This window comes from Leptopilina heterotoma, unplaced genomic scaffold (genome assembly GCF_015476425.1).
Source record: "Leptopilina heterotoma isolate Lh14 unplaced genomic scaffold, ASM1547642v1 Lhet_24, whole genome shotgun sequence".
Taxonomy (NCBI): Eukaryota; Metazoa; Arthropoda; class Insecta; order Hymenoptera; family Figitidae; genus Leptopilina; species Leptopilina heterotoma.
Window position 1 is genome coordinate 1261462 of NW_025110956.1, and position 23144 is coordinate 1284605.

Below are 23144 nucleotides of genomic sequence, written 5' to 3' on the forward strand. Positions count from 1 at the left end.
ATATACTCTACTGCATGCTGTAGCACCATATTTTAAAAGTAATCTCGTAGATCTGTTACTTACCTGTTCTTGCGTTGTGATCGGTTTTGATGACGCATTGAATAAAATATGTCAAAGATCTCAGATGGACATAAATGTAAGATATTGGCATAAAAGTACCAACGAAGTTTGTACACGATATTACGATTCAGCTTTTTTAAGTAGTTGCAAGGCTTCAGATCTATTATACGCATTTAAGCAATCTGTTTCAAGTGTAGGATTAGAAAAAATTCTTCAAGTGTTGATGGATGGTCCGAATGTGAATATGAAGTTCTTAAAAGATTTGAAAATTGATTTAAAAGAATCAGGAATTGAAACAAAAATATTGGATCTTGGAACTTGTGGTTTACATGTTGGAAATAATGCTTTTAAAGCTGCTATAACTGCTACAGGGTGGAATATCATCTCATTTTTAAGATCCTTATATTTATTTTTTAAAGACGTTCCAGCCCGAAGAGCACTTTTCACCCCGTGTACGAAGTCGCAAAGTTTTCCTTTGAAATTTGGTACTACACGTTGGCTAGAGAATGCAGACGTTTCCACGAGAGCAAGCGAATTACTTCCATTGCTGAAAATATTTATAAGTCATTTAAAAAAAAATAAATTGGAACCTGATTCAGTCAGTTATAAAAAATCGTGGAATTTTTAAAGGATCCTATGCTAGGTTCAAAATTAGCATTTTTTTAAAACTTTAGCAGGTGAAGTAGAACCATTTTTATGTGAATTTCAGTCGGACCTCCCACTTGCACCGTTTCTCGATTCTGCATTGAAATCAGTTCTTTGCTCAATAATGGAGCGTTTTATCAAATCGTCTAAAATTACATCAACAGTTGATGTTTATGATAAAGAAAATCTAATCTCTATAAAAGAAATTGACCTAGGATTCGAAACTTATATAGAAATAAAGAAATCTAAAGGTGCAACAGAATTAGACATTTTAAAATTGCGAAAAGATTGTAGGGTAGCTTTATAAAAGTTTATTGCTAAAATAATAGAGCGCTCGCCACTAAAATTTGAACTTTGTAGAGCTATCACATGCTTAGATCCTGCAATTGCTGTTCAAAACGATAAAGTTCTTGGAAAAAAGCGAATGAAGAAACTTTTAAGTATTCTATATGAACATAATTGGATACAAAGTAAAACAGCTGAGAGAGCAGCATTTCAATACAATTTAGTTTGCTCAAATTCTGCTTCTGAAAGCAGCATGAAAAATTTTAGGAGACAAGAGCGACGTTTAGACCAACAAAAAGTCTTATTTTCTCAGTGCGAAATGCTCATTCCCGATACGTTGAAGCTTTTAAAATTAAGAACACACTGAAAACGCAAGAAAAAGCTCAAGCAAACAAAAAAAAAATTAATAATACGAAAGTAAAAAAACTCACTACGAAAAAACAGAAGTTGTTAGAAAATGCACGAAAGGAAGTAGAAACGATTGATGAAGAAATAAAAAATTTAACATAGTCATCGATACTAAAAATTGGTCTGTTTCCTTTCCACTGTATATTCCAGACTTTAATATTATTATTTAAACTTATTATTTAACTTTCTTACTTTTAACAGACTTATTTCTTCAGGTAAAATATATTTTATATATTGTTATTTCTTCAGAGCTGTACAAATTCTATTAATTGCATAAGATTTAAAGTCAGTATTTTAAATAATAAAGATTATAATAATATATATATATACAGTCAACTCTACGAATAGTGCCGCTATCAATAGTGCCACTTCTCCTCTTTCACGCTCGAGCTCTATCCCCACTTTAGCGACTCTAGCACGGCTTCTGAATTTCGAGTTTCCCCTAAGAGAGAAATATACAAACAGTGGGGGTACTACAGTTCCAAGAAAAGTCGTAAACGCTGTGCAATTTTGCGGCACTATTCTATTATAATAATTTACGAAAAACAACGATAAAAAAATAGTTTAATACTTTGTTGTTACTCTTAAAAGTAGTTGATAGCTAACCGGGAAAAAAAATATATTAGCCTGGAAAACCGGGAAATAGCCTGGAATTTTTTTTCTAAATTTTAGTGGCCACCCTGTTAGAGCTTTCGGAGCGTGCATTTAAGACTGGACTTTCTATAAACTCAGAGAAAACGAATATAGTAGTTTTCACAAGGGAATATAAGGTACCAAATTTAAAGAAACCGATATTTTATGGAAGAGAAATCTTTTTTTCAGAATCGGATAAATATCTGGGAGTAATCCTGGACAAAAAGCTGATATGGAAGGAGCATTTCGAATATTAGTATAGAAGGTTCTGTACTGCTTTTTGGGCGTGTAGAAGGGCGATAGGGTCATTGTGAGGACTGAGGCCCAATATGGTCAACTGACTCTATCAGATGATTTTAAAACCCAGGTTTCTTCATGTGGTGGTTGTTTGGTGGACTAGGACTTAACTGGAATGATTAGAGTAAAACTGGGCCAACTCCAAGCAATGGTTCTTAGAGGTATTACGGGAGCTATGAGGAACATGCCAACAGCGGCTTTGGGATGTATACTAGCCGAAGTACCTCTGCATATTGCAGCAGTGAAAAAGGCTACTGTTACTATGAGCAGGCTAACCGTGTAGGGAAGGTGGAAGTTTGTCAGTAAACACACAAAGCTTCCACGTTCAATTCTATCAATACCAGAAATAAGTATGGTGCAAGATAGAATGATCAAAATGATGAAATTTAAACCCCGCTTTAAGACCTTCATACCTTCCAGAATGGACTGGAAAAAGGGTTTTCCATTTGGGGACAAAGTCTGGTATACAGACGGCTCCAAGATGGACTGCGGTGCAGGCTTCGGAATCTTTCGAAAAACTGACTGCATTAATGTGTCTGAGTCACTGGGACAATATGCTACGGTTTGACAGGCTGAGGTCTGTGCAATTTTAACTTGTGCCCAAATGTGCATTAAAAAAGGAACATAGGGCAAGAGGCTCTGAAAAATCCCACAATAGAATCAAAACTCGTTTGGTGCCATAGAGTACTAGATGAGTTGGGTTCAGCTAATAAACATTCGCTGATCTGGGTACCGGGCCACTCGGGGATTAATGGTAATGAAAGAGCAGACGTCTTTGCGAAATCTGTTCCGAGATGGCATTTATAGATCCTGAACCAGCAGTGGCAATAATGCCGTGCTGGGTTAAGGGAGGTATAGAGAGATTGTGTGAGACAAGTAACGGAACTTCGACTCAGATAATATCTGAATTCCCAGCGTTAGCTAGGATCAGTTGGGGTCAATCAATTATTTACTCTAAGCAGGTGAGTAACGTATCGATAGAAGAGATACTGGACTTCTGGAGAAGAACAAGATTGTACAGGGGTTGCTATAAACGAGCGAGCTGGAGTCTGGTTCAATGGGTTTTCTAATCTAGGTGCTTACTTTCCCCTCTTTATGAAAATCCAGCTCGATCTCGGTTGTTGGATTAGATTATTACCCCCTTAGAAGCCCCTCACGCCCGTGTGGGAGTATAAAGGGGGTGGTAGCGGGAAAATGGACAATTTAAAAAAATTTTCATGGTCATATTCAGTTTCAGCGCCCTTAAAAAACGTAGGAGTATAAGGGTCTGTTCTCTGGATCACGAAATTTTTTTCTGTTTGTGTGCCTGTGTAATGAGAAATTCCAAACAAATTCATAAATAGCTCCCAAACCGTTAATCCAATTAAAAAATATTAAAAATACGCATTTATGAGATATCTAAATTACCTTTAATTTCCTTAAAAAAATTGAAATCGATTAACTACATTCGGAAATAATAGTAAATTAGTGAATCCACTTTTTGTCGAGACTCAAAAAATTGAACACCCCTGATGAGGAACCATATATGGTTCGAAACTAGTTGGGATTTTAAAATAATAAATAACATCTAAACAAACCGTAAAATAGGCCTTTTCATTATCTTACAAATGAATCAATGTTCATAGTTTTACTAGACCTTTAACTTGTACTAGGTCTCTATAAAAGTGCAGGCAACTTTTTTTATTTTGGCACACAGTGTAATGAGGTGAAGTGGTTCTTACGTAATAAAAAGAAGTCCTCCTTCATCGACTTTTGCAATAACATGAATAAGTCCTCTGGGATGACACAGACTTGGACAAAAGTTAAGGCCTTCGCATCTTCCACCCAACCTCTTCGAACAGGCATCTTCAATGACCCGGACTCTACCATATTTAAAAGTCTTCAAAATGAACTAGTAAGAGAGGATGTCCTTCCTACTCATCTTCCCAAAACTTCTGATTTAAACTCTAATCTCCTCCTTTTACCGAAAATGAATTTTATCAAGCCTTGAATTATGGGAAGCCTGACTCCTCCCACGGTTTAGACTCTATTATTAATCTTACTATCAGAAAACTCCCTAGAAGAGCGAAAAGATTACTATTGTTGTTATTCAACGAGTTCTACCTTAACTCAACTTTCCCGGACGAGTGGAGAAATATTCGAGTAGTCTTTCTACCAAAACCCAATTGAAAGGGTTATAGACCGATTTCTCTCTCTTCAATGCTCTGCAAACTCTTCGAAAGAATGGTTCACAAAAAATTGGAACACTATATCGAAACTAAAAACGCGATCTTTCTCAACCAATACGGATTTAGAAGAGGCAGGTCTACTGCGGACTGCGTCTCGGCCTTAATTACTGACATTTCCAGTAGATTTACGAAAGAGGAACACACCATAGCAATTGCAGAAGATCTTAAAGGTGCATTTAATAATATTCTTCCTAGGGTTATTTATGATAGACTGGTTGAAATTCACACTCCCAACAAGATAATTAACTTTCTAGATTTCTTGATAACAGTGAAACATCTCTGTTTCTCAACTGATTATAACAATAGTAATGACTCTAATATAGGCGTTCTGCAGGGAGGTGTCCTCTCTCCCCTTCTATTCAACTTAGCAACTAGCAAAATCAACTATATAATTACCGAAACTATAAAATGGCTTTTTCATAACGCAATCATAAAAATGGAGTTATTTGTCTCTCCGTAGGCCAATGTAAAGTTATTCTTTTTAGTACGTAGTTATGAAAATACTGCGAATGACAGTTCAGTTCAAAAAAGAGCTTTGTTTGTGCTTGTTCGAGTATTTTTGTAACGCTCGAGTAGTTGCAATTCCGTCCAGAAGAGGCGTAATTATGTTTTCGTTCAGTTAACTACATTTACCGTGTCTTACAGCAGCAACACAGTATCTGTCAAATACTGAGAGTTTCTAACCTCCTTTTCGTGATCACTCGTGTGAAAAATTCTGTTTTTATTCTTTAATGATATTATTTTTATTAATACGTCGAAGTACACGACTAGGTTTCGGGGGGCTTCGCCCCCCGACGCGTCCGGTGGCTTGGGGTATTATAAAATGCGATTCTTTGAAATGTCGAATATTATTATTATTCTCTTGAGTTGGTTTTTTTGTAGTCGGGGGGCTTCGCCCCCCGAACCCCCTGACCGGGGCTCCGTCCCTGGATCCCGTCGGGGGGAGACCCCCCGAACCGCCCCGCGCGATCAGCTAGTAAGTACGCTTGACAGTGGTTCTGTGTTCCGAATCTTATGTATGCGTTTCTCAACATTCTTTTCAGTTATAGGTATATGTTTTTCAGTGTCAACACCTTTTTATGATTTTGTTATGAAAAGTATCGTGCGCAACACGTGTGGCGGCATTTTGGAACTCGCGCTTCTTTTTCGCAACTCGTTTCCGGTGAGGGCGCCTTCGGCGCCCTCACCTACGACTCGTTACGAAAACTTAGCGCTCGTTCCAAACAGGCCGCTAGTTCACACTTGTTACGCAATGTACTAATCTTTGCAGATTACTTATTATTATACGTTGTAACGATTGCTCTCACAAAATTTACTTTTATTTTATTAAATGTCATTCCAGTGGTTTTTTCTAATTAATTATATTTTACTTTTTGTATTATTATTATTAGCGCGACTTTTCAAGTGAAAAGTTGCAGATGGCGCATAATTCGCGCCTAGCAGACGACAAAAGCACATGTCGCTCGCCGGGCGAAATTAGCGCCAGAGAGAGATTAGCATCTCACCAGAAACGTACTCCGCGCATATATTGCGAATATTGTTTTGTAAACATTACTTGAATATTAATTAAAATTATTATATTAAATTATCTGTGGGATTTTATAAGTGAACCTTCCTGTGTCAATTTCCACCTTTGCAAGGAAATTCATCTTGCGCTGCTTGTTCCTGGCGAGAAATCAACTTCGGTAAATCCATCTTGATTCTCTCATTGGCTCACATAGAGAAGGCTTGTCATCTTGTGGGTTCTCACCTGTGGAAACTTTGCTCGCACCTTTTCTCTTGTGTGCCATCGGTTAAGTCGAACCCCTCTTTAATTATTTATTTATTCTCTAAATTAAATCTTACCCGGTTGCCCACAACGTAAACACGAAAAATCCTCAAAAAGCAATTAATCTTCTAGAAAAATCAATTAACGATCTTATCCCATGGTTGAAAGATATAGGCCTGTCAGTCTCTCCAACTAAATCACAACTCACTATTTTCTCAAAATCAAAACTTGATTTCTCAAACTGTTTCCTTGAGATCGAGAACACCCAGGTTGGAGTCCAAAATGAGATGTCCAGAATTTTGTGGGGGGCTAACCCGAATCTAATGATCACGATCTTTAAAGGATTGACTAGATCACATCATGAGTGGGAATCACAATGCATTTCCAACGCATTAGCCTCAAATCTCAAAACTCTTGATCAAATTCAGAACGAAGCATTAAGAGTGATCCTAGGCTGCATGAGATCCACCCCGATTGGTATACGAATGTCGGATGCTAATATTCCTCTTCTTTACCTAAGATCATTAGCCAATAGAAAATTCCTAATACGCAACCTCTCTGGGACAACTAATCCACTCATTCCAAAATTTAATAGTCTAAAAGAAAACACTGAAACAAATAAGAAGAAAAGCAACAAATCATCCTTTTCACGTTCACCATTATTAGACACATTTATGGATTTACAACAAATTATAGGGAAATCTATAAAAACAAAGAAACCTACCCTACAATTTGACATGTCCTGAGACGAACTAACGAGACCTCTTGAAGAGGACAACAAAGGAAAAAATGAGTTTTTTCAAAATAGTTATAGCTATTTTTACATTCTCATCACATGAGAAAGTATTAGTTTTGGTCGAAAACTAACTTTGGTTAATTTAATGAAATCTTGACGTTTTAGGGTACCTTGAGTCTAAATAACATTATCTACAAAAAGTGTCTGCCTGTATGTCTGTCTTCGTGTCTGTCTGTAGACACAATAATGTCGTGATGATAACTTTTGATAAACTTATTGTATCAACTTGCAACTTTTCATGTACAAAGTTAAATATATTTATTTATATAAAATTAATTGTTTCTTTAATAAAATAAAATCTTTAGATCTACAGTACCGTCCGAAATTGTCAGTCCACCCATTTTTAAAGGAATGAAAAAAATTTGTTAACATAAAATTCATGAAAACTAAATTTTTTTTGGTTTATATTTTAAAAGACGATTAAATTTTGAAGAGAATAAGACCTTACAGAAGTCATTTGGCCAAAATTTGTAGAAGATATTCTTAAAAATCGTCATTTTCAATGTTTCACAAAAATTTGAATAACTTCTAAAATAATGAACGCTTTTTAATAATCTTAGGCTTATTTTAAAGGTCATTTTCTACGGAATAAGAATTACTTATAGGCATTAACCTGTAATTTTTTACTTGGAATAAGCATGCCGTCAAAGTTGGACAAAAAAATTCAAAAAATTTGAAACAATATTATTAAAAGAAAAATAATTTTTGAAATTCAAACATATTGTTTTATTAAATTTTCTTGAAGAATCTACACCATATCATGTTTTATATATGTTCTAGAATAGTTTTTAGTACAAAAAATTTATTTCAAATTTTTCCAATTTTTTTGTCCAACTTTGACGTCATGCTTATTCCAAGAAAATAATTACAGGTTAATGCCTATAAGTAATTCTTATTCTGTAGAAAATGACCTTTAAAATAAGCCTAAGATTATTAAAAAGCGTTCATTATTTTAGAAGTTATTCAAATTTTTGTAAAACATTGAAAATGACGATTTTTTAAGAATATCTTGAAAAAATATTTGCCAAATGACTTCTGTGAGGTCTTATTCTTTTCAAAATTTTATCGTCTTTCAAAATATAAACCAAAAAAAATTTGAGTTTTCATACATTTTATGTTAAAAAATTTTTTTCATTCCTTCAAAAATAGGTGGACTGACAATTTTGGCCGGTACTGTAGTAATGGATAATAGAACAGTAAACCATTAAATAGAATCAAATAATTTTTATTTGACCCAAATACATTTTTCTGTGTGCAGTTTAAAGGCAACTGATACCGCCTCTTACATATATTTTCCAGCTCTATAGTTCATATATATACAACTTTTTCTTTTTAAATGCCATTGGAAGAAATGGTTATCGAAGAAGCGTTGACTTTATTAATATATAAATTCTTGCAAAATTTAAAATAAAAAAAATATTTTTTATTGTTTTTGAATTTATTTACAAACAATTGTCAATCATCAGCATTTTTATTAAATGTGAAGCTGAAACCTACTATACCGACCTAGTTTTAAATTCAAGGTATACGGTATCTAAACCCTGATGTCGTTAATTAATATGAATTGAAAAATTCAAAGTATAAAAAAATGGGGGACTAACTGAGGATCGAAATCAAAGACCTAATAATTGCCAGTTGATTATTTTTAAAGAATCTTGTTGAATAAAAGAAAATTAAGATTAATAATAATTTAGTTCTATCAAAATCTTATTTGTTGAACTTGGTTGTTAATATATATATAGAAATCTGACATAAAACATTTTGAAGTATTAGAATTTCGGACGAATGAGTTTTATGGAACATTCATGCTTTCCTCTGGAAACTTTACTCGTATAATATAAATATGTTGACACTCGCGTAGGTTTGCGTGGGTGTTCATGACTAATTTAAGGCGGCGAATAGTAACGATTCAATTTCACAAGTACCACTGGATGATCTACTGAAGAGTGTTTAATGAAGTAAAGAGTTTTAAGAAACACTCTTTGATGAAACAAAAGAAAATTAATAAAAGTTGATGAAATTTTCAATCTTTCCGTTCTGCACTTTAAATGAATCTTCAACAGTTTTAAAGATACAATATATTAAAACTGTTTTTATTTATAAACAATTTAAATAAGAAACAAACAAAATTACATAGAAAAAACGTGTCTAAAACTATTTACATATTAATACCAAAATTATTAAAAATTGGAATATTTTAAAGTTTAGAACTAGATTAAATCAATTTTAAGACTTTAAATCATAATCTCAAGTCTAAAATTACATCAAGAATGATTTTAATAAAAACGGTTTTAGTTAAAAGTGAAGTGAATGTCAGAGTGTTTTATAGTATAATAATTACTTTAATATAAGGTATACAAAAAAAATTAAATTAACATTAATGTTGACTATGAACTTAAAAACTAATTCGTGGAAAATTACGAAATCAATGTATCCAGTTTGTTTTACAATTAATGTGATCGGTATAAAACATACGTTTAGCGTTTGGTTAAAGTGTTTGTTTTTTAACGTAGGTTAAGATTTTTTAAATATTTGTATTACATGCATTTAATTATATATTTATTTTATATACGTAATAATTATGTATATGTTGATTTAATTTTTAATTACTTTTACATGGTACTACAAAATTACTATAATGTCTAACGATACCGATAATGAAAAGAATTTTATTTTTCTTCCTTTTTGTAAAAAGTAATATAAAATAGTGTTATACGAAAACAGAAATAAAAATCTTATCAACTCTGTATTAGTGGAGTTTATTTAAAGGTTATCATTAAGAAATTACTACAGACTCGGACAGTAAATTTTTGTAAATGCAGCTACCATGGCTTTCAATGGGATACGCCTCATTATTTTCGCAAAGCAACAGAAAGCTTTCATCGAACTCTTCAAGATAGGTGATTCCGTGCCAGAGAGCGTGTTAAGGATAAGCGTCTTATTTTTCCTGGAAGGAGGTTTTCGAAGGAGAACACGAGCACATCAAGGCGACAGATGGAAATAATTCGATTGGCAGAGTCGGATAACCGATCTAACGTGAGAACCGGACCAGTTGCCATAAGGTGAGGCATCCTGGCCGAAGGATCATATCATATATACCGACGAGGCGCTCCAGCTCGTCGGGGCTCATATAATTGCTGGCATTCATAACGCTGATGTATTTATGGCATTAACTCTCTCGTATACGCAGCTCGTCCACCGCCCCCGACCCACCACTCCACCCCTTTATCTATATATACAGTCCCATGCCCGTCATGCAACCACAAGTAGAAATAATTGGTTGAAAACAGCGCGCTCTCAGGCAGCAATATATTCAGCTTACTCCCCGCTGTCGCATCGCTTAGATCACTTCCCCGCCGCTATTTCCATCTTCTGCTTCTTTTGCGGTGTATCATCACCCCTTCTACCTTCCATTATCTCACACTTTTTCACACCGCCTCCCCTCGCTCAAAACTATCATCTATTCCTTATTTTTAATTTATTATTTTCGTTTCCAGAATTTTTTAATCATTTTCTTTTCAATTCTTTTTATTTCACAATCTTCTTGTGTTTCTCTCTCCTCTAAATCCACTTATACTTTTTTTACCTAATTACAGATTGCTTAGTACAATTCATAGACCTAATCAGTATATTTTACTGATTATTTATTTTGTCTCTTTCTTATTTGAATAGCGCTCTTATTTATGAAAATTAAATTGAATGCATCTCATTTATAATGGTAATTGGTACCTGTCAAGAGTCTCAGCTGCAGTTTATCCTACTTTATTGCAGATAAGCAGTGATAATTATTCTTACGATTGAATTTATTTGTGTGGGTTTTGTATTTGCCACTTCAACTACTGATTGCATATCAATATTCCTTGGTAAATATATGTATTACTTCCTCCTGGGGGAAGTATTGTATTTGTGAAAATTTTAGATTTTAATTTCTTGATTAATTTCAATGTTTAACGAATTGAATAAAAATTTAAATATGTATGTTTTTGAGGAAGTTTTCAATACGTATTTCTTTTGACTAATTTGACTTTGTAGAAATTTGGCTTATAAAACTTACTTATATTGCTGCAAGCTAACAATTTCTCACCCTTAAGATAAAAAAATATATAATATTTCATGCACTTTTACGTCAGCTTCTTTTTACAAATAATTAACTGTTCAAATGTTCAGCCAATTATACCTCACTTTTGTTGATATTTGTTTCTTTAATTTATGTGATCCTTCCTTAAGAAAGCATTGTTTTACCGAAAAATAAGTTATGGTTTATTCGCTTTTTAAATATTATATCAGACAAATTTATTAATATTTGAAAAAATTAAAAGTTTGAAATTTGTTAATTTTAGTGATTTCATTGTAGGTATTAAGTTGACATTTATTTTTAAGTATTTTATATATCTATTGAAAAGACACTTTAAAAACGCATCGAATAACCTACTTTTTAACTGTATACGTCCTAAAATTAAGGGAACTTTTGGTTCAATGTTGGTAAAATCATTAATATTATTAATTTATCGTTAAATTACACAATCATTTTAACCCGCTTTCGCTACTAGGTCACTTATTTCATTTTTAGTCCCGTTATTATTATAAACCATTTTTATACTATAACCCTCTCCTATAGGGATATTATGAGATACCTATTAATTGTGTGGATACACTTTCAACAAATTTATAGTTATGTCGATTTGCCAATTTTTAAAAATAATTTTTATAATTAAATTTTCAAGTGTGGTATATATATTTCGACATCAGGGACAATTGTCCGGATGTATGTGTTCTTTATGGACAAATTTTCTCTTGAACGTTTTTACGGATTGTCATAAAATTTTTAATTTTTGTAAAAAAGTCTTTCTTATAGTAATTTTAATTAATTCCAGTCAAAATTGTATTCCTATCATGAAAACAAATCGATTAGATCAATATAAAGTATACATACATTTTATGAATATTTATAAAATTAAAATTTTTTATTATTTTAAATTTATCTTAACACTTTGAAAGAATTATTCTACAATAAAAAATTAAGCGATTAGCATAGGTATATAAAGTTTGGATTTCATTAAAGATTCGTAAAACAATTTGAAAATTATATATTCATATCATGGACATTTTTGTCTTTTTTTAAATGAAGAAATTTGTTTATCATAAACAGGAAAAAAATGGTCATGGAGCGAACATCTTGATACTCTTTGAACTAAAACAAATCGTTAAATGCTTGTAGTATCAATTGCATTGACATTCAGAGAATTAATCAAAAATCACAATTAAACCAAAAAATTTGATTTTTGAATAAATGTTTTTCTCTTTATTCACAAATACGTTGCTATACAATAAAATCTTATTCTTTATTTATATTTTATTATTATTATTATTATTATTATTATTATTATTATTATTATTATTATTATTATTATTATTATTATTATTATTATTATTTTCTTATTATTATTATTAATTGTTATTATTAAATAAAGAAATTTAATTATAAATGAAGATAAGAAATTTGTTTCTTTACTAAATTTTTTTTTTATTCATAATTTTGTTAATATAGTATAAAATCTTATTATTTACATAAAAGTGAAACAAAAATCTTATTAAGTAGTAAAATGTATCACTCGGTAAAAGATAATATTATATGACTTGGAGGATTGATAAATTTCTTGACATTTTAATAAAAATCTTATTGTTTGCATTAATATGAATTGATTGCTTAAGTAATGAAATATATAAATTGAAAGGAATAGTGCAATGTTCTATATTATTAAAATGGAAATTTTCAGAAGGAAGCAAAGAGTTATTAAAGGAAACTTAAAAATTTCAGCTTTAACTTTGCAACGGTTTTTTTTAAATATTAAAGGTAAAAGAAGTTAACAATTTTAAAGTTTATTACTATTAATAAAAAATCGTGTAAAGAAAACAATTTGAGAACTTTTTTTCTAATAAAAATATTTAGAACTTCTAACATTTTAAAACAGAACTTTTAAGAGGGCGAATCAAGGAGTAAATTGTTCTATAAACACTTATTTTTATCGTTTTTATAACAATTATAGATTAACTCCCTCACAACAAAAGGATATCTTGAGGATATTTTCAGTATGTCCTGAATAAATGTAGGATATCCCAAAAAATCCACATTATATCGTAGGATATCGGAACTCTCTAAATCTGAATAAGTGAAATTTCACTTATTTTAAGTGAATATTCACTTATTCCATGTTTCAAAACTCTTCCACGTAGAATAAGTGAATATTCACACATGAAATAAGTGAATTATATTCACTTATAAATAAGTGAATTACATTCACTTATGAATAAGTGAATTACATTCACTTATGAATAAGTGAATATTCAATTATCAGATAAGTGAATACTCAGACATTAAGAAGTGAATGTAAATAAAGAATCAGGATCAATATTATATAAAAAAATATTTATTTACTATCAACAATTTAACACTCTCTTCTCTTCTCATTATCAGTCTGAAACTTATAAACATATCAATTTTTCAACTTTTTTAAGCTAAATTCCCAAACGGTCACCCATCCTAATATTAACTGCAAGCAATGTCGCTTAACTTTTATGATCAACGAGAAACACTACAATGCCACTTAATAAGTTGCCTTATACTCATAGAAAATTATTGGGTGATACTTATAAAGAGTTAGTTTATTGTGTTCTACTTTAACGTTTTGTTTAAGATTTCTCTTATTACATATGTATATAAATACTTAGTAAATAAAAAGTTAGTTATTAGATTACTGTTAATATAATATTTAACTGAATATTTTTTAAAAAATTTATTAAATTTTAAATGATAATTTTTATAATTAAATAAAATAAAAAATTTCTAATATATTAACTGAAATGATAAAAACATTGTTTTTGTCCTACATGCGCGATAAACTCGACTTTCCGTGCATGCAAAGCGGGCGGAAAGTAAGCTTTTGCCGCCCGACTACCAACAGCGGGCGGAAAAACGACTTTTCCGCCCGCTGCTTTAGCAGTATTAAATAAATACTACTAATTATTATATTATCACTTTCTATTACTTCAAATCAAAACGGAGTCAATTTTTAAGTAAAATTTATCAAAAATATTCGGACTCGCCTTAAGGCGCTTGCACACTTCCAAATTTTTAGGCGAGCAGCGAATTTTCACGGCCTTGAAATGCACATTACTAAATATGATTGGCTCTGACAAAAGTACATTTTCACGCAGCTTTTTGTAGAGCCAATCATATTTAGTAATGTGAGTTTCAAGGCCATGAAAATTCGCTGCTCGCCCAAAATTTTGGAAGTGTGCAAGCGCCTTTAGGCTTAATAAAAATGTTTCATACACATTTAATAATTAGTGCATATTCATTTTTGAATTTACGGATGTGTCTTGTTTATCGCGCATTTGGACAAAAAATATCGTGTGCAACTCGGGCGGAAATGTCAATTCTGACCTCATACGATTGCCGCCCTCGCTTCGCTCGTGCGGCAAATTTCGAACTCGGTCAGGAATTGACAACTTTCCGCCCTTGCCACACAATATACTATTTTAAACATTTAAAAGTTGGTATAAATAATAAATTGTAATATAATGCGCAGATGAATTTCTTTTTAACTAAATATTTTACTTATACATAAGTGCGGATTTCACTTATTGATAAGTGAAGACAAGTTCACACATAAAAAAGTGAATATTTCACTTATGTATAAGTAGATTCTACTTATTAATAAGTGAGAAAAAGGTTCACACATGAAAAAAGTGAAAATTTCACTTATTCAGATTTAGAGAGCATGTTTACTGGTCTTTAAAGGGCAATACAACATTACCTAGTATAAAAATTGTTACAAAGTTTGAAGTCGAAACTTTTGCCTTTATTTGATGATTAAGAATATATTTATTTTAAATTACTTCATTGCTATCATTACAGAAAATAATTTTCTATACATAAATTTTAGAAACAAAATTTATTTTTCTGCTTTTAAATTATTTCAAAATTATAAAATTCATTGACCTAAATTTGAATAAGTAGAAAAGTATATATTCCATTTAAATGGTAAAAATTTTTCTAATAAATAGTTTACAATAAAATATATAAGCACTTTGTAATAAAGGGTAGCTTATATTCAAAGTGAGTTTGGAACTTTATCTTCAAAAGAGCCACAAAAAAAGAATAATTCTTGAGCGATATCAATTTTGCTTAGAATATATAGTTTAGAAAGGCTGAACGAGAATAATCGTTAGTTCTGTCGCTTGTGGCAGCAATTAACGATTTCTTTTTTACCACTGACATTCGTCGGGAGACCAGACGACAGTCCGTTTATTTTCAGACGATCAAAGGGGCGCCCCACCAAAAGTTATTTCCTTTTGGCGCAGGTTGCTCGTACATAATTTTAATACACCATCATATCTCTAATTACTTTGAAGGTTCTCGTCATATGTTTGATTGTCTGAAAAAGAAATGTACTGTAGTAATCGCGTAAAAGCCAGACCCGCCAATCGCTGTCAGCAAACGCAAAAATTATCGCTCTCTGATTGCCACGATGTGTTATATCGACCTACCTTTATAATCACCGGTAGTTATGACAATTGGACGGTTGTAAAGTTTTCTACAACTCTCATAAAGTTCCCATTGACTTTCCTTAGCCATCGTGATAAGTCTACAACATGAATATTTTCTTGTATGTATTGTCGCTTTTTAAAATTGTTTTTAAAATAATCAAACTTTAGATTTAAAAATAAATATTCCCTTTTTACTTAAAAAATATTTTTGTCAGTATAAATATATAGAAATACTTTGAAGAACAAAAAGTGAAATCATGTCCTAATTGGATTTTTTGAGAATTAATAGGCCAATTCAACATAATTAACGAAATAAACATCACACTTAATTTTCACATTAAAGAAGATTCGTCTCATAAATCTTATCTTTCTCGAATCATGAAGTATTTCTGTTGTCTCCTAATACTTCTTTTGGACCGTTGAATTTACATTCAGCGTCCTAAAAGAGACAAGTCCATCTTTCTGGTTAGGGTTCCTTCCTGACAGCAAGGAAGAATCGTTTCTTTATTCTGAATCTAATTTTCAATGCTGATCGATATTTATGAGCAACCTGGAATATTCTTCTTTCCCATTTCTTTACGACCATTCCAACTTGTTTAGCAGGGATGCCTATTACCTGATACACTTTCACATATTTTTTAAATTCACCAAAATCAAGCCTTTTCAACTCGTTTTAAAATAAAACATTGCTCACTCATCTACTTTGCATCCTACGTCTAAACCAGTTCATAAATAATTGAGAAGGACTTCTATTATTTAAAAAGGTAAAATTAAAATGCGACATTGTGATATATAGCAAAAATAGTACATGTCATTGAACTAAAACCCATTTCTTTAAACCTGTCTTTATCATTAACGAAAAAATATTTCAATGCTAAAATTTTTTAAATTGTAAATTTTACTCGCTATTAAACTTTGAAAAATGTTTGATTAATATTTTTAAAATTTTAAATAGATTTAAAAATTTTAAATTAAAACTTAATGTATCATTATATTTGCTACATTATATAATATACATACAAAGTAACATTTTAGCTACAAAGAAAATGATAAGAAAGTGAAATTCATAATTTTAATTTTTTAAAAACATCACTGTAAAAAATTGTAAATTAGAGCTGATTTAGGTATTAAAATAGAACCTAATTAAAATACTATCAAAATTATTACTAAATTGGTGCGATTATTATTTGTAAATTAAATCTTTATAATAGAAACAGAAAATTGGACAAATAAATAATTTACAAAGACTTTTTAAAAAAGAATTAATAAGACTAAATGTTAACTATAACATCTAATTGGGTCAAAATTTTATGTCATATTGCTTATATAGAATTTTTTAAAAATGATTTAATTTTAGTGTAATGTGGTTTCTTTTCTTAAAAAAAATTCATTTTTCGACCAAAAAAACGACACTATTGTTTATAACACCTGTTAAACTCAACTCATAAAAAAACCTTTACTTATTTCTGTTCGAAATTCAATTTAAAAGTTGTAGTAAAAATCCCGATTGAAAATTGTTTGAGTTATGCTAACGTGCCGATTTAAGGGGTAAGAGTGTTTCAATGAAATCGATTTCTGAAATGTATAAAAACCTTTTGTCCCTAATTCTAAAAGGTTCAAAGAATTTTTTAAGATAAAACAAAGTTAATGAATTTTTGATGAACTGTTAATGAAGAGTAGTTCGTCAAAAGTAGAGGTACAAGTTCACGAAAAAATCGTGAACTCGCGAGTGTCAGTAGTATGCGCAGTTCGTAATGCGCATCAAATATGGCTGATCAAGCATTCATCATTCAGTCGGTGTCATCGGTGTTTACATTCGGGAAAATTCTTTGATGAAAGTTATTATTTAGAATCAGTGTTTTTTATTACTTAGTGAATATTTTTGTTTGCTAATTTCCTTTGTGAAACAAATAATTCATAAAATGAATTAAAAGTTACGATAAGGGACTTTTTCTACTTTGCACGGTCCTGAGTTTTACAGCAGACAAAGCTAATCGTTTCGTTTGTCGAAGGACAGTGTATCTAGATTTAGCCGTGGCGGTTAGTTGTTAGAAATATTATGTTATAGGGTATAGGTACTAGGTTCGAATCCCGTGAAGCGAATTACGAATTTTAATGGCGATAAAATTGTGTATTCTGTGTAGTTGGGTGCGTAATTGGCGTCAAGTTATCAAATAAAGTGAAATACTATAAAAAAGTAGTGTCTGGAGATTATTTTTTCTTGTTTTTAGCATTTTTTAAAAGTTCACGAATTTTTCGTTAACTTTGACGAAAAGTTCGGAAACCGTACTATGTATCTAGTGAAGGAGTTGATGAAATTTTGACGAACTGTGTTTGTTGATTTTCAAGAATTTTGTGTCCCATCCAAAAGTGATATACTAGTTCACGAGAGATTCGTGAACTTTTTTTTCCGTGTATTAGTTTTCAAAAATTCAAAATAGTGGATTCGTAATCAGCGACCCAAAAACCCTAGAGTAACAATTTTCAAGCGAATTCAAGCAGTTCTTAATTTTTACATCTGCCATCTTGGTTCCGCCATTTTTAATTTTTTAAAACAAATATCAAATTTGTAATCAGCGACCCCAAAAACCCCGGAAAAATATTTTCAAGTTAATCCAATAAATTACAAGAAGTCTATAAAAGCAATTAGAAAACATACATTTTTGATGTCTTCAAGCCCATTTTTTGAAAAAAATTTAATTTTTTATTTTATGGATATGGGTCTTGTAGTGCACATTACAAGCTTTAATTTGAAACCTTGTGGAATTCTCTAACACGCCAGATTAAAGAGAAAATAAATGTTGAAAATTCTCAAAAAAGCGTTTTTGGGGTCTTTACCCCACTTTTCTCAAAATCCTGACGTGATGGGCAATTTTGGAAGTCGGAGTCGTGTTCAGCCTCCAAAATTACATCGGAAACCATTCAGATATTTCATAAAAAATAAGTCTATTTTTGTTGACCTGTGTAATTATAAAGTCAAAAATGTTCAAAGGTTCAAAATAAAAAGTAATATTAATAATAATAAATGAATTCAAGCAGAAAACAAATATTTTATTCCGCTGTCTTTTGTTTGACATAAAGTTGTTTCACATGCATACTTAGTTTCCCAAAATTTGTCGTGCAGTTTACATTCAAATTTTCGTGTTGTCAAAGAAATTTATTTTGTTATTTAAAATTTTTTAATTTTTGTGGTACTATTTTTTTCTAAAATTGATAATTGTTTCATGATATTAAATTTACATTAAAGAAGATCGACATGTCTTACATGGAAGCACTTGAACACTATATCTACATTTTTTAAATTTTGATAATTATGTTATAACGCTTAAAATATTTGTTAATCATAATCCTCATTTCTATCTTCATAAAACTGGCTAAACATCAGTCAACCAAACTTTTATGCATTATATTTAAATAAAAATTTTTAGTTTTGGACTTTACATACTTTGGACTTACCAGACTTTGGATTTTTTTTCTTTGGACCTTTCGGCTTGGACAATTTGTCTTGGACCTATTATTTTAGACTTTTTGTACTGTAATAATTTGTAGATATAGTTGATCAATGCAGAATGCATTTCAATAGGATTAAAATGGCTTTTTTGAGGTTATGTTGTAAGTGATCAAAAAATTGTCAGTCAAGTCTTATAGCGCAAATCTTCCTAGTGCTTTAAGAAAAACTTTTAAATCCGTTAAGATTTGACTTGTCACTTTTTTCATTTACTATCTTAACTGACCCACTCTATACAAAAATGATGCCCAATAGGATATAAGGATACGTCTCTCTGAAAAACTCAAAAAATCTACCTCGTACATGTTTATACAGTAGGGGAAACCGGGGTAAATCCGGTCACTTTTGGCCAAGTAGGTAAAAATCTAAAAAATGATTTTCAAAATCCAAGTTAATTTATATAATTCGAAAGCTTATCATTTCTATTACCAAAATAGAAAAGAGATTTTGATTATCTTTTTTAATTTTACTTATAGATAATTTTTAATTTACATATACCAAATTTCAAAATGAAAATTTTTTAGGGTAAATTCGATCACTTGATTTTTTCAAGAATTTAGGGTAACATGGAACCTAAGAGTGTCCACCTTAGGATCCTCTACCCTATTAAAATTTTTAATTTTAGTAACAATTCAATTAGAGAAAACTTAACTTTAACCATAATATTGTATGTAATAATTTAATGTAACATAATGCTAAAATCTTTTAATATATATCTTGCTGTAATTAATTAATTATGTATATATATATGACGATTCCTACAAAAGCAATTTAATTTCTCTTTGTACCTCACCATAATAATTTAAAATGTATATTTTTCAAATTACGTTGCATAATATTAAAAACTCAATTGGTCATATTGAAAACACTCAAATGGTATTTTCTTACATGTTTATGATAAAAAAAATTATTGCTTCTATAATAATTTTATATGTAAAGAAAGCTTATTTTAATTATCATGAGGGCACATAGAATGTTTGTTTTTTTAGTAATACCCACTTATACATATATACAAATTTAAATAAGATATTCTGATTCAAAAATTGTTCAAACCTGGTCAATCCTTTACAACTATGTATGATATTCTTTCAGAAATTATTTTAAGATACTATCAACATGCGTCAGCACCTTACCTTCGTTAACAATCGTTTTTATTTTAATTTACCATTTATGCAGCCAGACAGTCTCAGAAAAATCTGCGGTGGTTAAGTAAATACTTAACCGGACTCACTTTAATAGTTATTGAAGGCGTCACACATAAAGAATAAAGTGAATTGCATTACTTCAAAAAAAAAATCATCACCCGTATTCTGTTAAGTGAACGAGAAGATAATGAAATTCTGTCAGCAACAAGGAGATTTAATTCGTAACAAATTGTACCGCATCAACGAATCTTCGATCTTATTGCATGCACGATGAGAGTATCTAATGCCTTAATCATCCTCGATAAGCGTAACCGTCGAATAAACTCGAGTTGTCAGATAATCGATTTCTTGTATATTAAATTGTTTTTGTTTGATTTTTAATTAATGTCCATGAATACGAAATCCCAGTTTTCAAATAAATTCCATGTTTGCTATCTAAAGCAGATCCTGTACTCACTTTTTAAATGTAAGTTGCCAAATTCAATAAGGTGTATGTTTTAAAATTAAATGTTCTAAATCAGTTGATATTTAGATATCAAATACATGGTAAGTATCAATTCCTGAAGGAAATATTTAGTTTTTAATGAGAAAATCTTAAGTATGTTTAAAATTCAGCTTACTTAATTAATTTACTAGTATTTCGAATATTTTGTTTCGTTAGTTTCATTATATTTTTTTTAAATGACAAATATTTCTTAATGAAAACAAAAATTTTGTATAGTACAAAAAATATTTCATATTTCTTAAATTTTTTTGTCTAACTTTGAACACCTGCATTTTCTAAGAAAAAAATTACATGTTTATACCTATAAGTAATTTACATTCTGTAGAAAATGACCTTTAAAAGAAATCTAAGATCATTAAAAAGCGTTAATTATTTTATAAGATATTCAAATTTTTATAAAACAATCAAAATGACGATTTTTTAAAAATATCTAAATAAAATATTGGCCACACGACTTCGGAAATATCTTGTTCTTTTCAAAATTTCATCATCTTTCAAAAAATAAAAAGAAAACAATTTTAGTTTCCATAAATTTTATGTTTTAAGATGTTTTTCATTCTCCTGAAAATGGGTGGTCTCTCAATTTTGACCGGTAGTGTAAGTCAGTGTAAGCAGAGGGTTAAGAGAAACATAAACTTCGAGAAGCTCAACTTTATTAAAGTAAGAAGCCTGTTTTGATAAAAAATGTAAACTTTTCATTGGAAAAGTTCTTTGCATTAATCACTCAAAAATTTCTATCTTTATAAAAGAAAAGATAAAATATACAAAATACTGTAACTCCCAGTTTAATTTTTTAACTTTCAGTACATCGGTCCAGAGTCGTGAGGTCGTAATCTTGATAAACATCGTTAGACACTATCGAAGCGAACATCAACTGACTATCTGGTTTCTCGTTTGGTAGGTCTCTGTTGCAAACTAATTCACTGATAGCGTCTATATTATTTAGGAAGTGTGTGTATTAAGGGTTAATGTTTATTTGCTCTTTGAATTATAAATACAATTTTTTGGTCAATATCAGTTTGAGTAGGTTTTTTCAGACGATTAAAAAAAAATTTTTATTTATTGCCGACTTTTTCAATCAAAAAAATATTTTTTTATCTGAAGTTTTGAAGCAACATATTCAAACTAATATTGAAAAAGAAAGTTTATTACTTTAATATAAAATTTATTTCACGTTACTCACACCATTTTTAAGAGTGACGATATTAGTTGAAACACAATCTATTTATTGTTATCTTTCATTTTTATTTTTAATACAAATTTTAATCTAAAATGAAAGTGACAAATTGTATGCCTCCGAAGTGGTATATTTTCAGCGCACTCGCCCAATGATATGTTTTTCACGACATATCTGAAATGGTATCGTTTAACACCCAAGCTACTAAATGAATCTTAATCTTGAAAAGCTCAATGATTTGTGATAAGCAACCCCTAAAACAATAAATCGCATTATTGCAAGTAAAAAAGTATTAATCTTTTAAAATCATTAACTTTAATGAACAATAAACAATGTTAGTCCACTGTAAAGTCGCAAAAATATGAAAATTACTTTTAATATTAAAAGTAAATAATTTGATGTTATTAGTTGAACATTTCTGGGAAAAAGTAGAGTTAATCTGAAAAAAGTATTTATTTTTGTAGATTTGATAGTAAATTTACGAAAAAGTGTTTTTTATTCCATATTTTAATATGTGTTAAATTTAAGGAATTACCACAATAAACATCCATAGAAACAAAATTTGATTCAAACAAAACTTCTCTAGGGAATCATTATGCAGCCTGTAAATGATCTAATGTAATGACATCTAGTAATTTGCAACACAATTTACGCTTGAAAGTTGTTAGCGTGATTGGATGATTCTGAAACTAAGCAAAAGTTTATTTGTGAAAATAAGATATTTTGCTTCCATTTACCCCATTTGACATTATTTATTCATCGTAAAAACTATTGATAATCAACAAGTTGATGGTGATAATAATTATTTCCTATCTATAGACCTACCATTCTATAATTATGAACTGCACTTAAATAATATATTACTTTCAAAGTCACATTATACAGTTTTTTGGTCTGAGGTAACATGTTCTTAAACTTTATAGTAGATTTCCAAGTTACATGTTAAATCGTATATATGCAGAAAACTGCAAATTGTCTTGTGGTTTCAAAGACTCGACAATTTTATATTGCATTCTGATAATAAAGAATCTAGAATATCGATTCTTATAGTGAACCTTGACTTGTATGCTTTGAGGTCGTTCATCTGATGACCAAGAGACAAACTTGCACATAAGCTGAACCTTTATCTAATATTTATC

At 30.4% G+C, this 23144-nt stretch overlaps 1 protein-coding gene across 1 annotated transcript in view; it reads left to right on the plus strand.

The window, feature by feature from the left end:
* The first annotated feature begins 3122 nt into the window (after window positions 1–3122).
* Window positions 3123–23144, plus strand: part of LOC122502986 (chymotrypsin-1-like) — a 39185-nt gene continuing 19163 nt past the window's right edge. Inside the window, exon 1 of the mRNA XM_043613361.1 lies at window positions 3123–3180. Within this exon, the coding sequence (XP_043469296.1) occupies window positions 3123–3180 (58 nt within the window). The remainder of the gene's footprint in view (window positions 3181–23144) is intronic.